This window comes from Budorcas taxicolor, chromosome 5 (genome assembly GCF_023091745.1).
Source record: "Budorcas taxicolor isolate Tak-1 chromosome 5, Takin1.1, whole genome shotgun sequence".
Classification (NCBI taxonomy): Eukaryota; Metazoa; Chordata; class Mammalia; order Artiodactyla; family Bovidae; genus Budorcas; species Budorcas taxicolor.
The window spans coordinates 146,302,539-146,317,713 of record NC_068914.1 but is presented as its reverse complement, the minus strand read 5'-3'; the positions used below and the strand labels follow the sequence as shown (position 1 = coordinate 146,317,713).

Here is a 15,175-nt window from a genome sequence, read left to right as displayed (position 1 = left end):
AAATGGCTGTGAAAAGAAGAGAGGCAAAAAGCAAAGGAGAAAAGGAAAGATATAAGCATCTGAATGCAGAGTCCCAAAGATTAGCAAGAAGAGATAAGAAAGCCTTCTTCAGCGATCAGTGAAAAGAAATAGACGAAAACAACAGAATGGGAAAGACTAGAGATCTCTTCAAGAAAATTAGAGATACCAAGGGAACATTTCATGGAAAGATGGGCTCGATAAAGGACAGAAATGGTCTGGACCTAACAGAAGCAGGAGATAGTAAGAAGAGGTGGCAAGAATACACGGAAGAACTGTACAAAAAAGATCTTCACGACCCAGATAATCATGATGATGTGATCACTAATCTAGAGCCAGACATCTTGGAATGTGAAGTCAAGTGGGCCTTAGAAAGCATCACTACGAACAAAGCTAGTGGAGGTGATGGAATTCCAGGTGAGCTGTTTCAAATCCTGAAAGATGATGCTGTGAAAGTGCTGCACTCAATATGCCAGCAAATTTGGAAAACCCAGCAGTGGCCACAGGACTGGAAAAGGTCAGTTTTCATTCCAGTTCCAAAGAAAGGCAATGCAAAAGAATGCCCAAACTACCACACAATTGCACTCTTCTCACATGCTAGTAAAGTAATGCTCAAAATTCTCCAAGCCAGGCTTCAGCAATACGTGAACCGTGAACTTCCAGATGTTCAAGCTGGTTTTAGAAAAGGCAGAGGAACCAGAGATCAAATTGCCAACATCTGCTGGATCATGGAAAAAGCAAGAGAGTTCCAGAAAAACATCTATTTCTGCTTTATTGACTATGCCAAAGCCTTTGACTGTGTGGATCACAATACATTGTGGAAAATTCTGAAAGAGATGGGAATACCAGACCACCTGACCTGCCTCTTGAGAAATCTGTATGCAGGCCAGGAAGCAACAGTTAGAACTTGACATGGAACAACAGACTGGTTCAAATAGGAAAAGAAGTCCGTCAAGGCTGTATATTGTCACCCTGCTTATTTAACGTATATGCAGAGTACATCATGAGAAACACTGGACTGGAAGAAACACAAGCTGGAATAAAGATTGCCAGGAGAAATATCAATAACCTCAGATATGCAGATGACACCACCTTTATGGCAGAAAGTGAAGAGGAACTAAAAAGCCTCTTGATGACAGTGAAGGAGGAGAGTGAAAAAGTTGGCTTAAAGCTCAACATTCAGAAAACGAAGATCATGGCATCTCGTCCCATCACTTCATGGGAAATAGATGGGGAAACAGTGGAAACAGTGTCAGACTTTATTTTTTGGGGCTCCAAAATCTTTGCAGATAGTGACAGCAGCCATGAAATTAAAAGACGCTTACTCCTTGAAGAAAAGTTATGACCCACCTAGACAGTATATTCAAAAGCAGAGACATTACTTTGCCGACTAAGGTCCATCTAGTCAAGGCTATGGTTTTTCCTATGGTTATGTATGGATGTGAGAGTTGGACTGTGAAGAAGACTGAGCACCGAAGAATTGATGCTTTTGAACTGTAGTGTTGGAGAAGACTCTTGAGAGTCCCTTGGACTGCAAGGAGATCCAACCAGTCCATTCTGAAGGAGATCGGCCCTGGGATTTCTTTGGAAGGAATGATGCTAAAACTGAAACTCCAGTATTTGGCCACCTCATGCGAAGAGTTGATTCATTGGAAAACTCTGATGCTGGGAGGGATTGGGGGCAGGAGGAGAAGGGGACGACAGAGGATGAAATGGCTGGATGGCATCACTGACTCGATGGACATGAGTCTGACTGAACTCCAGGAGTTGGTGATGGACAGGGGGGCCTGGCATGCTGCAGTTCATGGGGTTGCAAAGAGTTGGACATGACTGAGCGACTGAACTGAACTGAACTGAATGTCCTGATACACTCATTCTCTAGTTCTTAATTTCAGCTGTAGAATTTTTTTTTTTACAGGCAGTTCTATTCTGTATGTTTGTCTCTATTTTTCAAAATTTAATACTATGCATACCCCGCTCTTATTAGAGAAAAATAATAAACACTATTTTCATTTGTTTTTGTTATCTTTTCTCTGCCAGGATGCATGTCATGTTAATCAGTTCTTTGTGCACTTTAATCGTGGCTATTTAAATTCTGTGTCAGACTATAAAACTCTTAGAGGAAAACATAGGCAGAACATTCTTTGACATAAGTTGCAACAAGATATTTTTTGATCAAATTCCTAAAGAAAATAAAAACAAAAAAATAGGATCTAATTAAACTTAAAAGCTTTCACATATCAAAGGAAACCATAAACAGAACAAAAAGACATCTCTCAGAAAGGGAGAAAATATTTGCAAATGAAGTAATTAACAGGGGTTAATCTTCAAAATACACAGACAACTCAATCAACAAACCAAACAATCCAATGAAAAAATGGGAAAAAGACTTAAATAGACATTTTTTTTCGGACATACAGATGGCTAACAAATACATCACTAATAATTAGAGAGATGCAAGTCAAAACTTCAGGCTGGTAATAGTTCACACCAGTTAGAATGTCTTTCATTAAAAAATCCGCAAATAAATCCTGGAGATGATGTCTAGAAAAGGGAATCCTTCTACATATGAGTATGTAAATTGGTACAACTACTGTGGGTTGCCATGCCCTCCTCCAGGGGACATTCCAATCCAAGGATCAAAGCCAGGTCTCCCACATTGCAGGCGGATTCTTTACTGTCTGAGCCACCAGACTCAGAAGCCCTACACTATTGATACTTAGTATAAAACAGATATTGCTTGGAGAATCCCATAGCCATGGAGCCTGATGGGCTACAATCCATAGTGTCACAGAGTCAGACACTACTGAAGTGTCTTAGCATGTATGCACACAGAAATAGATAAATAATAACTTTTTATAGCACAGGGAACTCTACTCAGTGTTCTGTGGTGACTAAATAGGAAGTAAATCCAAAAAAGAGGGCAGATGTGTGTGTGTGTGTGTGTGTGTATTTATAAACATAAATAGATAGATAGATATAGTTGTTGTTGTTTAGTCGCTGAGTTGTGTCTGACTCTTCTGTGACCTCATGGACTGCAATGCTCCTTGGTCCATAGGATTTCTTAGGCAAGAATACTGGAGTGGATTGCCATTTTTTTCTCCAAAGGCTCTTCCCAACCCAGGGATGGAACCCCAGTCTCCTGTTTGGCAGACAGATTCTTTACCACTGAGTCACCTGGGAAGCCCATATGTATGTGTATAACTTACTAAATTTGCTGTACAGCAGAAGCTACCACAACATTGTAAAGCAATTATAGTCAAATAAAAATTAATAAAATAAAATAAATTCTCTGTCAGGTAACATTAAGAGCCAAATACCCTGGGAAATTTTTTAATGTTTCTTTTTGCTCTGGTGTTCCATGAGATCTCTTTTATATAAGTATTTTTAAAACCACAAACATTGTAGATAAATAAGTGTACAACTCCTTCAGAAAATGCTTTGTTTTGCTTCTTCTATTTAGGGGTGGATTAAGGATAGAACAACTTGTTTAACTCATTCTTAGGGCAAAGCTTGGCTTAAAACAGGAATCGTGCCATTGTCAGGACCAGGGCTCTTCCTGGAGAAAGGGAACACTAAGATTATGATAACTTTACCAGTGTGTTCCAGCTTTCATCTCAGCTCCATCACTAGGTCACTATTTTTTTTTTTCTTTTGAACTTTCTGCTTTGTATTGGGGTATAGCCGATTAACAATGTTGTTAACGTTTCAGGTGAACAGCCAGGGACTCGGCCATACATATACATGTATCCATTTCCCCCCAAACTTCCCTCCCCTCCTAAAATTTTTTTAATTTAACTGACTTTCCTGTTCTTTAACCCTCCCAACCCTCTAATCATCGCTTTTTCTTCAGGAAACCAGACCCAGGTGCTGCCCCAGTGCGACCACTTTGTGTCTGAACCAGCAGGATCTGCGGCCTCAGAGGAGAGCGCCTCCTACTGCTCAGGTGAGGGTCCCACAGGACAGAAGACCCTTCTCATTCCCCAGGTCACCGCTCCATTGTCCCATTTCTCTCTCCTCAGACAGCAGGCAGCTCCGCCTGGTGGACGGGGGCGGTCCCTGCGCCGGGAGAGTGGAGATCCTTGACCAGGGCTCCTGGGGCACGATCTGTGATGACGGCTGGGACCTGGACGATGCCCGCGTGGTGTGCAGGCAGCTGGGCTGTGGAGAAGCCCTCAATGCCACGGGGTCTGCTCACTTCGGGGCAGGATCCGGGTCCATCTGGCTGGATGACCTGAACTGCACAGGAAATGAATCCCATGTGTGGAGATGCCCTTCCCTGGGCTGGGGGCGGCACGACTGCAGACACAAGGAGGATGCGGGGGTGATCTGCTCAGGTCAGCACTCCACACTGTCCACAGGCTGGAGGAGGGGTGGGGCCCTGGAGGACGGGGGTCTGAGCCCTGAGGGAGAGATGCTGAAAGGACCAGACAAGGAGGCTTCCTCCCGTGGAGCCTGTCTTTCCAGCAGACGTGAAGACGAGGTACTTTCACTGCCTCCTGCAGTAGCTGAGATTCTGGTCCTTTCTTCTCAGTAGTGTTTCCTGGCAGAGCCTTTTCTCACAGTTTTTCTTGAAATCAGGGCTCACCCTTCTGGTACATAGAGTAGAGAAGTCTTAAAGCCACTGTGCTAGTTTTTGTTTGTTCTATAACAAATTGCTACATTGTTAGTGGTTTAAAACAACATATTTATTTCCTTATACTTCTCTAGCTTAGATGTCCAGCAGGGATCTCACTGGGATCAAGGTTTCAGCAGGGCCACATCACTTCTGAGCCTCTAGGAAAGAATCTGTTTCCTGTCTTTTCAAGCTTCTAGAAGCTGCCTGCCTTCCTTCACTCATAACCCCCTTCTGTTCATCATCAGACCAGCAACGCTCCCCCTCTCTGACCATTATCCATATTCACATCTCCCTCTAACTAGAATGAGGAAAAGGATTCCACTTTAAAGGATAGTGAGTCTAAGAATGTGATTAGACTGTGCTCAGGTGGTTAATCCACCATATTTCAGGTGACTCTTATCATCCCAGGGACCATACCTTAATCACATGTGTGGTTTGCCAGATAAGGAAACACAGACACAGCTTCCATGTAGACATCTCTGGGTCCATTATTCTATCTGCCTCCACACTGTCCACATCACATCCCTTTCGTACACTCTCTTAGATGTTTTGTCAGGAAGCAGGAGTCAGCTCCCTCTCCCTGCAGGTGTCCAGGGTGGTCTTCCTCTCAGTTCATATCCACTACATCATGGTGGTAGAAATATTTAGAAAGACAGACACAAATGGACAAAGTGAGGTGAAAAGGAGACAAGTTTCCCTCTGGTCATCTAATGGGTTTGCTTCCTCGGCCTGATCACAGACGAATGTTCACAATTTTGGGGAGAGAGGAAAACCCAGAGCACTGAGTGGGGTGCTCACTGTGTCCTGTCTCCTCCTTTTCGATCTCAGAGTTCCTGGCCCTCAGGATGGTGAGCGAGGACCAGCAGTGTGCTGGGTGGCTGGAGGTTTTCTACAACGGGACCTGGGGCAGTGTCTGCCGCAGCCCCATGGATGATGTCACCGTGTCCATCATCTGCAGTCAGCTTGGCTGTGGGGACAGTGGAAGTGTCAACACCTCTGTTGGTCTCAGGGAAGGTTCTAGACCCCGGTGGGTAGATTTAATTCAGTGTCAGAAAACTGATACCTCTCTCTGGCAGTGTCCTTCTGGCCCGTGGAAATACAGTTCATGCTCTCCCAAGGAGGAAGCCTACATCTCATGTGCAGGTGACTTATGTCTGTTTCTGTGTCTGTCCCAACCCTGTAGGAAGTTATTAGTGAGATTTGATATCTTAAAATCTAAGTGATGGGTTTAAGTTGAGTTTATAAAATGAAGTTTGGATGGAGCTAATTTAATCTACATGTTCCAAACTTTCTTTATTAAATTTTTTAATTGATATAACTGATACATTATATTTTTTGCTGTGTACAACATAATGCTTATATGTTTGTGTGTACTGCTAAATGATCACTACAGTAAGTCTAGTTAAATATTTTTCTTACATGATGATAATTTTTAAGATATATTTTCTTGCCATCTTTCAAATAGACAGTACAGTATTCACTATAGTCACCATGCTGTATGTTATATCTCTTCACCTATTAATTTTATAATTCAAATTTATACCTTTTGATTACCTATGCCTGCACCAAATCCCCCACTTCTGGCAGCCACCAACTACTCAGCATCTCTGAACTTGCTTTTTGTTTTAATATTACACATATAAATGAGATTATATGGTATTTTTCTTTCTCTGCCTGATTTGTTTCACTTGACGCCCTCGAGGTCGATCCATGTTGTTGAAACTGGTGAGATTTTCCTTTTTTTTTTTTTAATGGGTGGATATAAGTCTATATTACATTTTCTTTATCCATTCATCAGTGAAGACTTATATTGTTTGACTCATATATATTGCTATAAAATACTGATGGATCTGGATAGGACTACCAAAACTAAGTTGAATAAAAGTGCCTGATGGATCTGGATAGGACTACCAAAACTAAGTTGAATAAAAGTGCCTGATGGATCTGGATAGGACTACCAAAACTAAGTTGAATAAAAGTGGTGAGGGTAGACTTTTTTTTGTGTGTCTGATTTCAGAGGAAAAGCTTTTGGTTTCTTATAGTCAAGTATGATGTTAGCTGTGTACTTTTCATATGGCCTTAATTATGTTGAGATGCAATCCTTCTATACCTACTTTGTAAAAGAGTTTTTACTGTAAGTGGATGTTGAATTTGTCAAACACTTTTTCTGCATCCTTTGAGGATGTGATTTTTACCTTTGGTGTATCACATTGATTAATTTGTGAATGTTGAAATATCCTTGTATCCTTGGAGCAAATATCACTTGATCATGGTGTATGATTCTTTTAATGTATTGTCACATTCAGTTTTCTAATATTTGTTGACAATTTTTGCACCTGTATTTATCAGAGTATTAGCCCGTAATTTTCTTTTCTCATGGTGTCCTTATCTGGCTTTGGTATCAGACTAATATTGGCTTCAGAAAATGAATTTGGAAGTGCTCTTTTCTTCTGTTTTTGGAAGAGTTTGAGAAGGCTCCCCCACTAAATACTGTTACATTGGGAATTGAGATTTCAGCAATAAATTTTGAATGAAATAAATAAATGTTGGCGAGGCAACAAATAGTCAAATCATAGCACCTTATTCCTTCAACATTTCTCTCTCTGCTTCTCTTTCTCCTTCCCTCCCCCTCCACATACACACACAAACACACCCCATTCAGGTACACCTTGAATGGTATGCTGGATGTTGCCTGAAACCCATAGCTAAGAGAATGTGGGATCAGATACTTCAAAAGCAGAGGCTCACTCCCTTCCTTCCCTCTCTTTGCTCATCTCTTTGTCTTTTTCATTTGAAGGCCAAAGAGGCATTAAACTATGAGACCTTTTATTGATGATGTTTTTCTTACAATTAAACCCTGTGAATTGAGAGGTGGTAAAGTCTTTGACCATGAAAATGAGCAACCTGCTCACAGAGGTCCTGCCATCGTTTTCTCAGAGGTTCTCTGCATAGAGTGGGTAGGAGTTTTGATAGGATGATCTGGAAAGAATATAGAAATATTGATACTTTACGACAGGTACTATTTACCCTTCTGTTTTTTGAATTTATATTTATTTCTGTCAGCTTCTATTCTTTTATATATGTTTTCAGTCTTTTGTTTATTATTTCTGCATCTCCTCAATACAAATTTTTCTCACTAGGTGTTTTTTAACTATTGCAAAAATTTCTGGCTTACTCAGTGTGTACATATATGTGTCCATATATCTTCTCAGAATTCTACTAAGTCTTTCCTGTATACTTCCTTTTTAAGAGATTCCTAATTAACACTACGGGCTTTTCTGGTGGTTCACACAGCAAAAAAACTGCCTACAGTGCGGGAGACCGGGGCTTGATCCCTGGGTAGGGAAGATCCAGTGGAGAAGTGAATAGCAATCCACTCCAGTATGTCTGTCTGGAAAATCCTATGGACAGAGGAGCCTGGTGGGCTGCAGTCCATAGGGTCACAAAGAGTTGGACATGACTGAGCGACTAACACACACACACACATAACCAACACTACATTGTGGAGCAATTATCTCCCAATTAAAAATAAATTTAGAAAAGAGACTTTCCTTTTACAACAGTAGTCTTCACTTGCCCACTGTCACACCGAATAATAGGTAAGAGTAGTTTATAATCTATCCAATAATTTTCCATTAAAATTATGTACATGAGATTTTGAATATAAATTGTGCTTCTGGACTGGTTATTTTTTAATGTGAACTATTATCATAGACTGTTACCTTTAATTAATATTTGGATTACTATTTCACTGATTAGTATGAATTAAAAAAAAGATATTTTATTTCTCTGAATTTTATTTGTCTATTCATTCATTTAATAAATATTTATCAAGCCCCTATCTAAGTATTTAGAAATGGTTTTCCATAAATATTTGTTGGATGAGTGCATACAATGTGCAGGCACTGTCTCAACAGCAGAAACATGGCACATATAAGATATGTCCTTCTTCTAATGGAACCTTCTAAAAGGTCCTTCTTCTAATGGAACTTTCATTGAGAGGAGAGTGTGCTTATATTTGCTGTGGGGTGTAAAACTGATAAACAAGTAAATATTTAAAGCAATTTCAGCTGGTGTCAGATGCAGTGAATGTTTCAGCCCAGGGGATAATGAGCCTGTGTTTTCACATGTCATTTGCACTGAGCCATGGACCTTAGATAATCTTATGTGGGGACAGGAACACTCTCAGCTGTTGTCCTGATCCACTGTTTCCCTGCTGTTTGCAGGTAGAAGACCCAAGAGCTGTCCAACTGCTGCCCCCTGCACAGGTACGTCAGCCTGCCCCCTCCCATGTGTCTCCCAGGGGCTCCTTCCTCCCACCAGGGCAGTCACAGGAGGGGCTGCTGCCTTTTCAGACAGAGAGAAGCTCCGGCTCAGGGGAGGAGACAGCGAGTGCTCAGGGCGGGTGGAGGTCTGGCACAGCGGCTCCTGGGGCACCGTGTGCGATGACTCCTGGAGCCTGGCAGAGGCCGAGGTGGTGTGTCAGCAGCTGGGCTGTGGCCAGGCCCTGGAAGCCGTGCAGGCCGCGACATTCGGCCCTGGAAATGGGAGCATCTGGCTGGACGAGGTGCGGTGCGGGGGCCGGGAGTCTTCCCTGTGGGACTGTGCTGCGGAGCCCTGGGGGCAGAGCGACTGCAAGCACGAGGAGGACGCTGGTGTGAGGTGCTCTGGTGAGCAAGGGGCTCGGGGTCCACCCTGGGTGAGCTGGGGCAGTGGAGGGGCAGCGGGATGGGCTGGGCATGGTGGGGAGTTTGTGTTCAGACATCCCGCGTGCTGGGGCTCTGATCTAGGACGGGGGAGCTGGGAGGACTGCACACTGATGTTGTGGAGACTGAGGGGTGATTTCAGGCTCAGGAGGGAAAAGGTTTGCCTGTGTTCTTGCCAATTCTTCTTCCCCACACTACTGTTTTTCTCTTTAGGTGTAAGGACAACATTGCCCCCGACTACAGCAGGTACTGTGATCCATCCACGGGCAGGGGAGAATACTCAAATACTGGGGACCTGTTCTGTGGGCTCTCTGACAGCTCAGAGGAGGAAAGAGTCTGAGGAGCTGTGGCTGCTGGGGAACAGCCAGGGCATTACACTGGGGCAATCCCCTGCCTTGATGTCCTGGGTCAAATGTTCTCATGCCCGGGGCCAACGACGTCTGGTTCCCATGTTGGAGAATCTAAGGAACTCCCACCTGCCCTTGAATGTTGCTCCTCATCTGTGGGGTGCAGGTCCCTGGATGTTTGATGCTCTGTCTCCTGAAGCCCAAGGAGAGGGGATGAGCTGGGTCCTCAGAGCCTGTCTCTGCAGGGCAGCTCCCTGACAATCCCCATCTCTGCCTCGGGGCCATACTGGCCAGAGTGGAGTTGACTTGTCTCAGGACGAGACCTGAGGGAGCCCTGACACTGTCTGAGGCTGAGACGCCATTGTCCAGAGCTCCTGAAAATGCTGACGCAGGAGATTTTTCTGTGCCCAAGACTATCTCCAGCCGTTTTTCCTGTTCTCCTAGGGACCAGAACAACCTCAAATTCTCTCCCTGGCATCTTCTCCCTGCCTGGGGTCCTCTGCCTCATCCTGGGGGCCCTTCTCTTCCTGGTCCTCATCATCCTGGCAACTCAGCTGCTCAGATGGAGAGCAGAGCGCAGAGGTGGGCTTCATGGGGACCTGGGGGCCAGGGAGAGTGTGTGCGGGCAGGAGATGGGGCAGGTGTGAGGAGGGGACCTGGGCCAGGTACTGTTCTGAGTTGCAGACTCCATGTCCTCCGTGCTGAGCTCTAAGGGCTGAGTAGACAGAAGTTCCTAGGACTGGGTCGTGAACTCTCATGAGTCATGGCCTCTCCTGTGAGACCAGACAGAGTTGGCGCTGAGCTGTAATCAGGGTCAGACGAGGGGAGAAGGTGCTGACATAGTGCACGGGGTAGGTCCTGGCAGCCCCCATGTGAGCACCAGGGAGATGAAGGTGGGATGGCTGGATTGGGGTATCTGGGGAAGCTTTTCTGACCTGCTGGGTGATCTCTCAGCCTTATCTAGCTATGAAGATGCTCTTGCTGAAGCTGTGTATGAGGAGCTTGATTACCTTCTGACACAGAAGGAAGGTCTGGGCAGCCCAGGTGAGTGTCTCATCTGCCCTCCTGGGATCTCTGGTTGTCACCACCCCATGGCTGTGCACATCTTCTCAGCACCTGCAGACCCCATGTGTACCCCAGGCTCACACAGACGGCTCCTCCAGAGAGGCAAGATGGCCTCTCAGGGCCCTGTTATCTCCCAGCCTCTGTCTACACTGCAGAAGCCAGGCCTGTCCCTTCTCAGCCTTAACACAGGCCGTGGGTGTAGGGTGGGTCATTCTGTGTGTTGTGTGACGTTTGTCTCCACACGAGGCTTCCCGTCAGATTTCTCACAGACTAATCTGCCATATTACACCAATGATGGTGAGGACAGCAGTGACTGAAGGTCCACTCCAGGAATTAGAGGTGGACCTGCCTCGGCTGGGCTTTGGGGAGGAGAGTTTCCCTCAGAGGAGGTTTAAGGGGAATAGTTTTCCTTTGAGGGACCAGAAGCATCCCTTGTGTCCAGATGGGGTTCATCCTTCTCCTTCTCTGGCTGTTCTGTGATGTTGCACGTCGAGGCTGGTCTCTCTGTGTCCAGAATCACCACAGGCACAGAATGTTTTTAAAAAATAACATCTGTAAAGTGCAATTTGTCAAAGTCCTTTAGCAGTGCTCAAGGGCAGAAGAGTTGCTTTGAGATATGTAGTTTCCATCAGAAAATATTAATTATGTAAAATCATGTTTTGGCTTATGGACACATCAAAATGAAACATGGTCTTAGAGAAAAAAGTCTTTTGAAACAAGGAGTGACTGGTGTCTTTATTCAGAAACTCAGAAACTCTGGGTCAGAAGGTATCTTAGGTATTCCTCAGAACAACCCACTTACTGCGGTTTCATACACTCCCTTGTCTGCTCTTGGAACCCCCAGATCAGAGGACTGATGTCCCTGCTGAAAATTACGATGATGCTGAAGAAGTACCAGTGCCTGAAACTCCTCCTTCCTCTCAGGGGTGTGAGGAGGAAGTGCCCTCAGAGAAGGAGGATGGGGTGAGGTCCTCTCAGACAGGTGAGTGGGGTCAGTTGATCTCCAGCAATCTTTCTATCTGAAAAGAGTGAATTTGTGCTCCTCAATGCCCAGCCTCCCTAGAGATTCAAAATATAGCTAATCTCGTACATTTGGTAGCATCATCTTGACCATATGCCATATTTAATGCTGTCAGACTCCTTCCGAGGAGTGAGGAAGCACTCTGCTTTTGGCATTTACATCTCCATAATGTGACATAAACTTATCACTTTATATGTGATATACTGGCATGAAGATTTATAGCTTAGGGAATTTCCTGGTGGTCCAGAGGTTAGGATTCTGCACTTTCACTGCTAGGGCCTAGGTTCAACCCTGGTCAAGGAACTAAGATCCAGCAAGCATTGTGTCATGGCCGAAAGAGAAACTTATCGATTAATTGAGCATATTTAAAGAAAGCTAAGTGCTGAAGAGTTGATGCTTTTGAACTGTAGTGTTGGAGAAGACTCTTCAGAGACCCTTGGATGGCAAGGAAATCAATCTTGAATAGTCATTGGTAGGACTGAGCTGAAATAGAAGCTCCAATACCTTGGCCAACTGATGTGAAGGACTGACTCCTTAGAAAAGATCCTGATGCTGGGAAAGACTGAAGGCAGGAGGAGAAGGAGATGACAGAGGATGAGATGGTTGGATGGCATCACTGACTCGATGGATATGAGTTTGAGGAAGCTCTGGGAGTTGTTGATAGACAGGGAAGTCTGGTGTGCTGCAGTCCATGGGGTCACAGAGAGTCAGGCATGACTGACTGAACTGAACTGAACCAAATTCAAAGGTGGAACAAGTGTTTTAATAATATCTTTGCACTGTCGCATACATGAAGGCAAACCATTCAATATCACAGTAATCCAGGTCTACGCCGAATCAGTAATGCTGAAGAAGCTGAAGTTGCCTTTCTATGAAGACCTACATGACCTTTTAGAACTATCACCTAAAAAAGATGTCCTTTTGATTATAAGGGACTGGAATCCAAAAGTAGGAAGTCAAGAGATACCTGGAGTAACAGCCAAATTTGGTCATGGAGTACAAAATGAGGCAAGGCAAAGGCTTATAGTGTTTTGCCAAGAGAATGCACTGGTCATAACAAACACCGTCTTCCAAGAACACAAGAGAGGACTCTACATGTGGACATGATCAGATGGTCAGTACCAAAATCAGATTGATTATATTCTTTACATCCGAAGATGGAGATGCTCTATACAGTCAGCAAAAACAAGACCGGGAGCTGACTGTGGCTCAGATCATGAACTCCTTATTGCCAAATTCAGACTTAAATTGAAGAAAGTAGAGAAACCCACTAAACCATTCAGGTATGACCTAAATCATATTCCTTATGATTATACAGTAGAAGTGACAAATAGATTCAGGGCATTAGGTCTGATGGGGAGAGTGCCTGATGAATTATGGATAGAGATTCATGACATTGTACAAGAGGCAGGGATCAATACCATTGCCAAGAAAAAGAAATGCAAAAAGGCAAAATGGCCTCCTTAGAGGCCTTCTCAGACATGAGGAGGCCTTACAAATAGCTGAGAAAAGAGGAGAAGTGAAGCCAAAGGAGAAAAGGAAAGATATATCCATTTGAATATAGAGTTCCAAAGAATAGGAAGGAGAGATAAGAAAGACTTCCTCACTGATCAATGCAAAGAAACAGAGGAAAACCATGGAATGGGAAAGACTAGAGATCTCATCAAGAAAGTTACAGATACCAAGGGAATATTGCAGGCAAAGATGGGTAAAATAAAGGACAGAAATACTATGGACCTAACAGAAGCAGAAGATATTAAGAGGAGGTGGCAAGAATACACAGAAGAACTGTACAAAAAAATCTTCATGACCCAGATAATCCATGAAGGTGTGATCACTAACATAGAGCCAGGTATCCTGGAATATGAAGTCAAGTGGGCCTTAGGAAACATCACTATGAACAAAGCTAGTGGAGGTGATGGAATACCAGTTGAGTTCTTTCAAATCCTAAAAGATGATGCTGTGAAAGTGCTGCACTCAATATGCCAGCACATTTGGAAAACTTAGCAGTGGACATGGGACTGGAAAGGTCAGTTTTCATTCCAGTCCCAAAGAAAGGCAATGCCAAAGAATGCTCAGACTACCACACAATTGCACTCATCTCACAAGCTAGCAAGGTAATGCTCAAAATTCTCCAAGCCAGTCTTCAGCAATATGTGAACCTGATGTTCAAGCTGGCTTTAGAAAAGGCAGAGGAACCAGAGATCAAATTGCCAACATCTGCTGGATCATTAAAAAAGCCAGAGAGTTCCAGAGAAACACCTATTTCTGCTTTATTGACTATGCGAAAGCCTTTGACTGTGTGTATCACAACAAACTGATATTTCAGTAGCTGCGAGAAGACACTCATTGTCTAGAAAAGAGTGTTTCTCCATCTGAGGGCCTGTGTAGTTTCTGGGGAGGTGCTATCTGTGGTTGCACCTGTGATACTATTTGTGGACATTTGGGAACAGGAGTCAAGTCAACTAAGAGCAGACTTGGGTTGTGAGTGAGGAATTCAGATTTTTCCTGTTTCCAATCTCCCTCTTATTGTGAATTTGCATCTATCACCTGTGAAAGGAGAACATTTAGATTCCTTTTTATGATTATTACCATTGCTGGGTATCTCGTTGGTATTGTGTTGCAGGAGGCAGGTCTCCCAGAGCTCCTGAGCACAGGTCTCCTGTGATGCAGGATTTCCACATGTACTGAGGCCCAGGAGACCACATGAACTGGATCTGAGAGGACAGCTGGGGTCCATCCTCACTGGAACTCATATGAAATAGCCTGAGCCTCCCTCCCCACACCTGGGTCCAAGGGATGCTTTGTCACAAGCACTTGCTTGACTAACTTCCACCAGGGGATTCTGTCCCATCCTCGTGTCTCAGTTCTAATCAAACTTCTCTTTTCTATTTCAGGTTCTTGTCTGAACTTCTCCAGAGAGGCTGCTGATCCTGGGGAAGGAGAAGAGAGCCTCTGGCTGCTCCAGGGGAAGAAAGGGGTTGCTGGGTACGATGATGTTGAACTCAGTGCCCTGGGAACATCCCCAGTGAGTTTCTTGTGATGCTGTATCAAACATGAGATGAAGCCTCAGATATTCTAATTGCCTGTATTTCAGTAGAGTAGTGCTGACCTGTAATTGTGTCGTATGAAAATTGCTCAAAATGAAATATTCTGAATAAATTAACTTTTTGCTGTGCCGTTAATTTAGCAAGTTCCATGTCAAATGCTTTTAGAGGATTGGCCCTCAAATGCCATCTTCCTCAAAAGAAATGCAAGATGAGTGAGCTGACCTGCTTTCTCACCTATCTTAGAGGCTAATGAGGGCATGCTCACAAGTGCTCCAGGTCACCCTTATTTAGAAAAGGATGTAAACTTGGTCTACATTCACACACCCCTTCCTAACAGGATGAACTCATGG

At 44.0% G+C, this 15,175-nt stretch overlaps 1 protein-coding gene across 1 annotated transcript in view; it reads left to right on the top strand.

Annotated features, from left to right (window-relative positions):
- Positions 1–14,818, top strand: part of LOC128048723 (antigen WC1.1-like) — a 49,526-nt gene extending 34,708 nt beyond the window's left edge. The window contains exons 11-20 of the mRNA XM_052641149.1: positions 3,872–3,964; positions 4,041–4,355; positions 5,465–5,779; positions 8,863–8,904; positions 8,992–9,306; positions 9,556–9,588; positions 10,134–10,271; positions 10,644–10,733; positions 11,599–11,736; positions 14,673–14,818. Of these exons, the coding sequence (XP_052497109.1) occupies positions 3,872–3,964; positions 4,041–4,355; positions 5,465–5,779; positions 8,863–8,904; positions 8,992–9,306; positions 9,556–9,588; positions 10,134–10,271; positions 10,644–10,733; positions 11,599–11,736; positions 14,673–14,818 (1,625 nt within the window). The remainder of the gene's footprint in view (positions 1–3,871; positions 3,965–4,040; positions 4,356–5,464; positions 5,780–8,862; positions 8,905–8,991; positions 9,307–9,555; positions 9,589–10,133; positions 10,272–10,643; positions 10,734–11,598; positions 11,737–14,672) is intronic.
- The last annotated feature ends 357 nt before the right edge of the window (positions 14,819–15,175 follow it).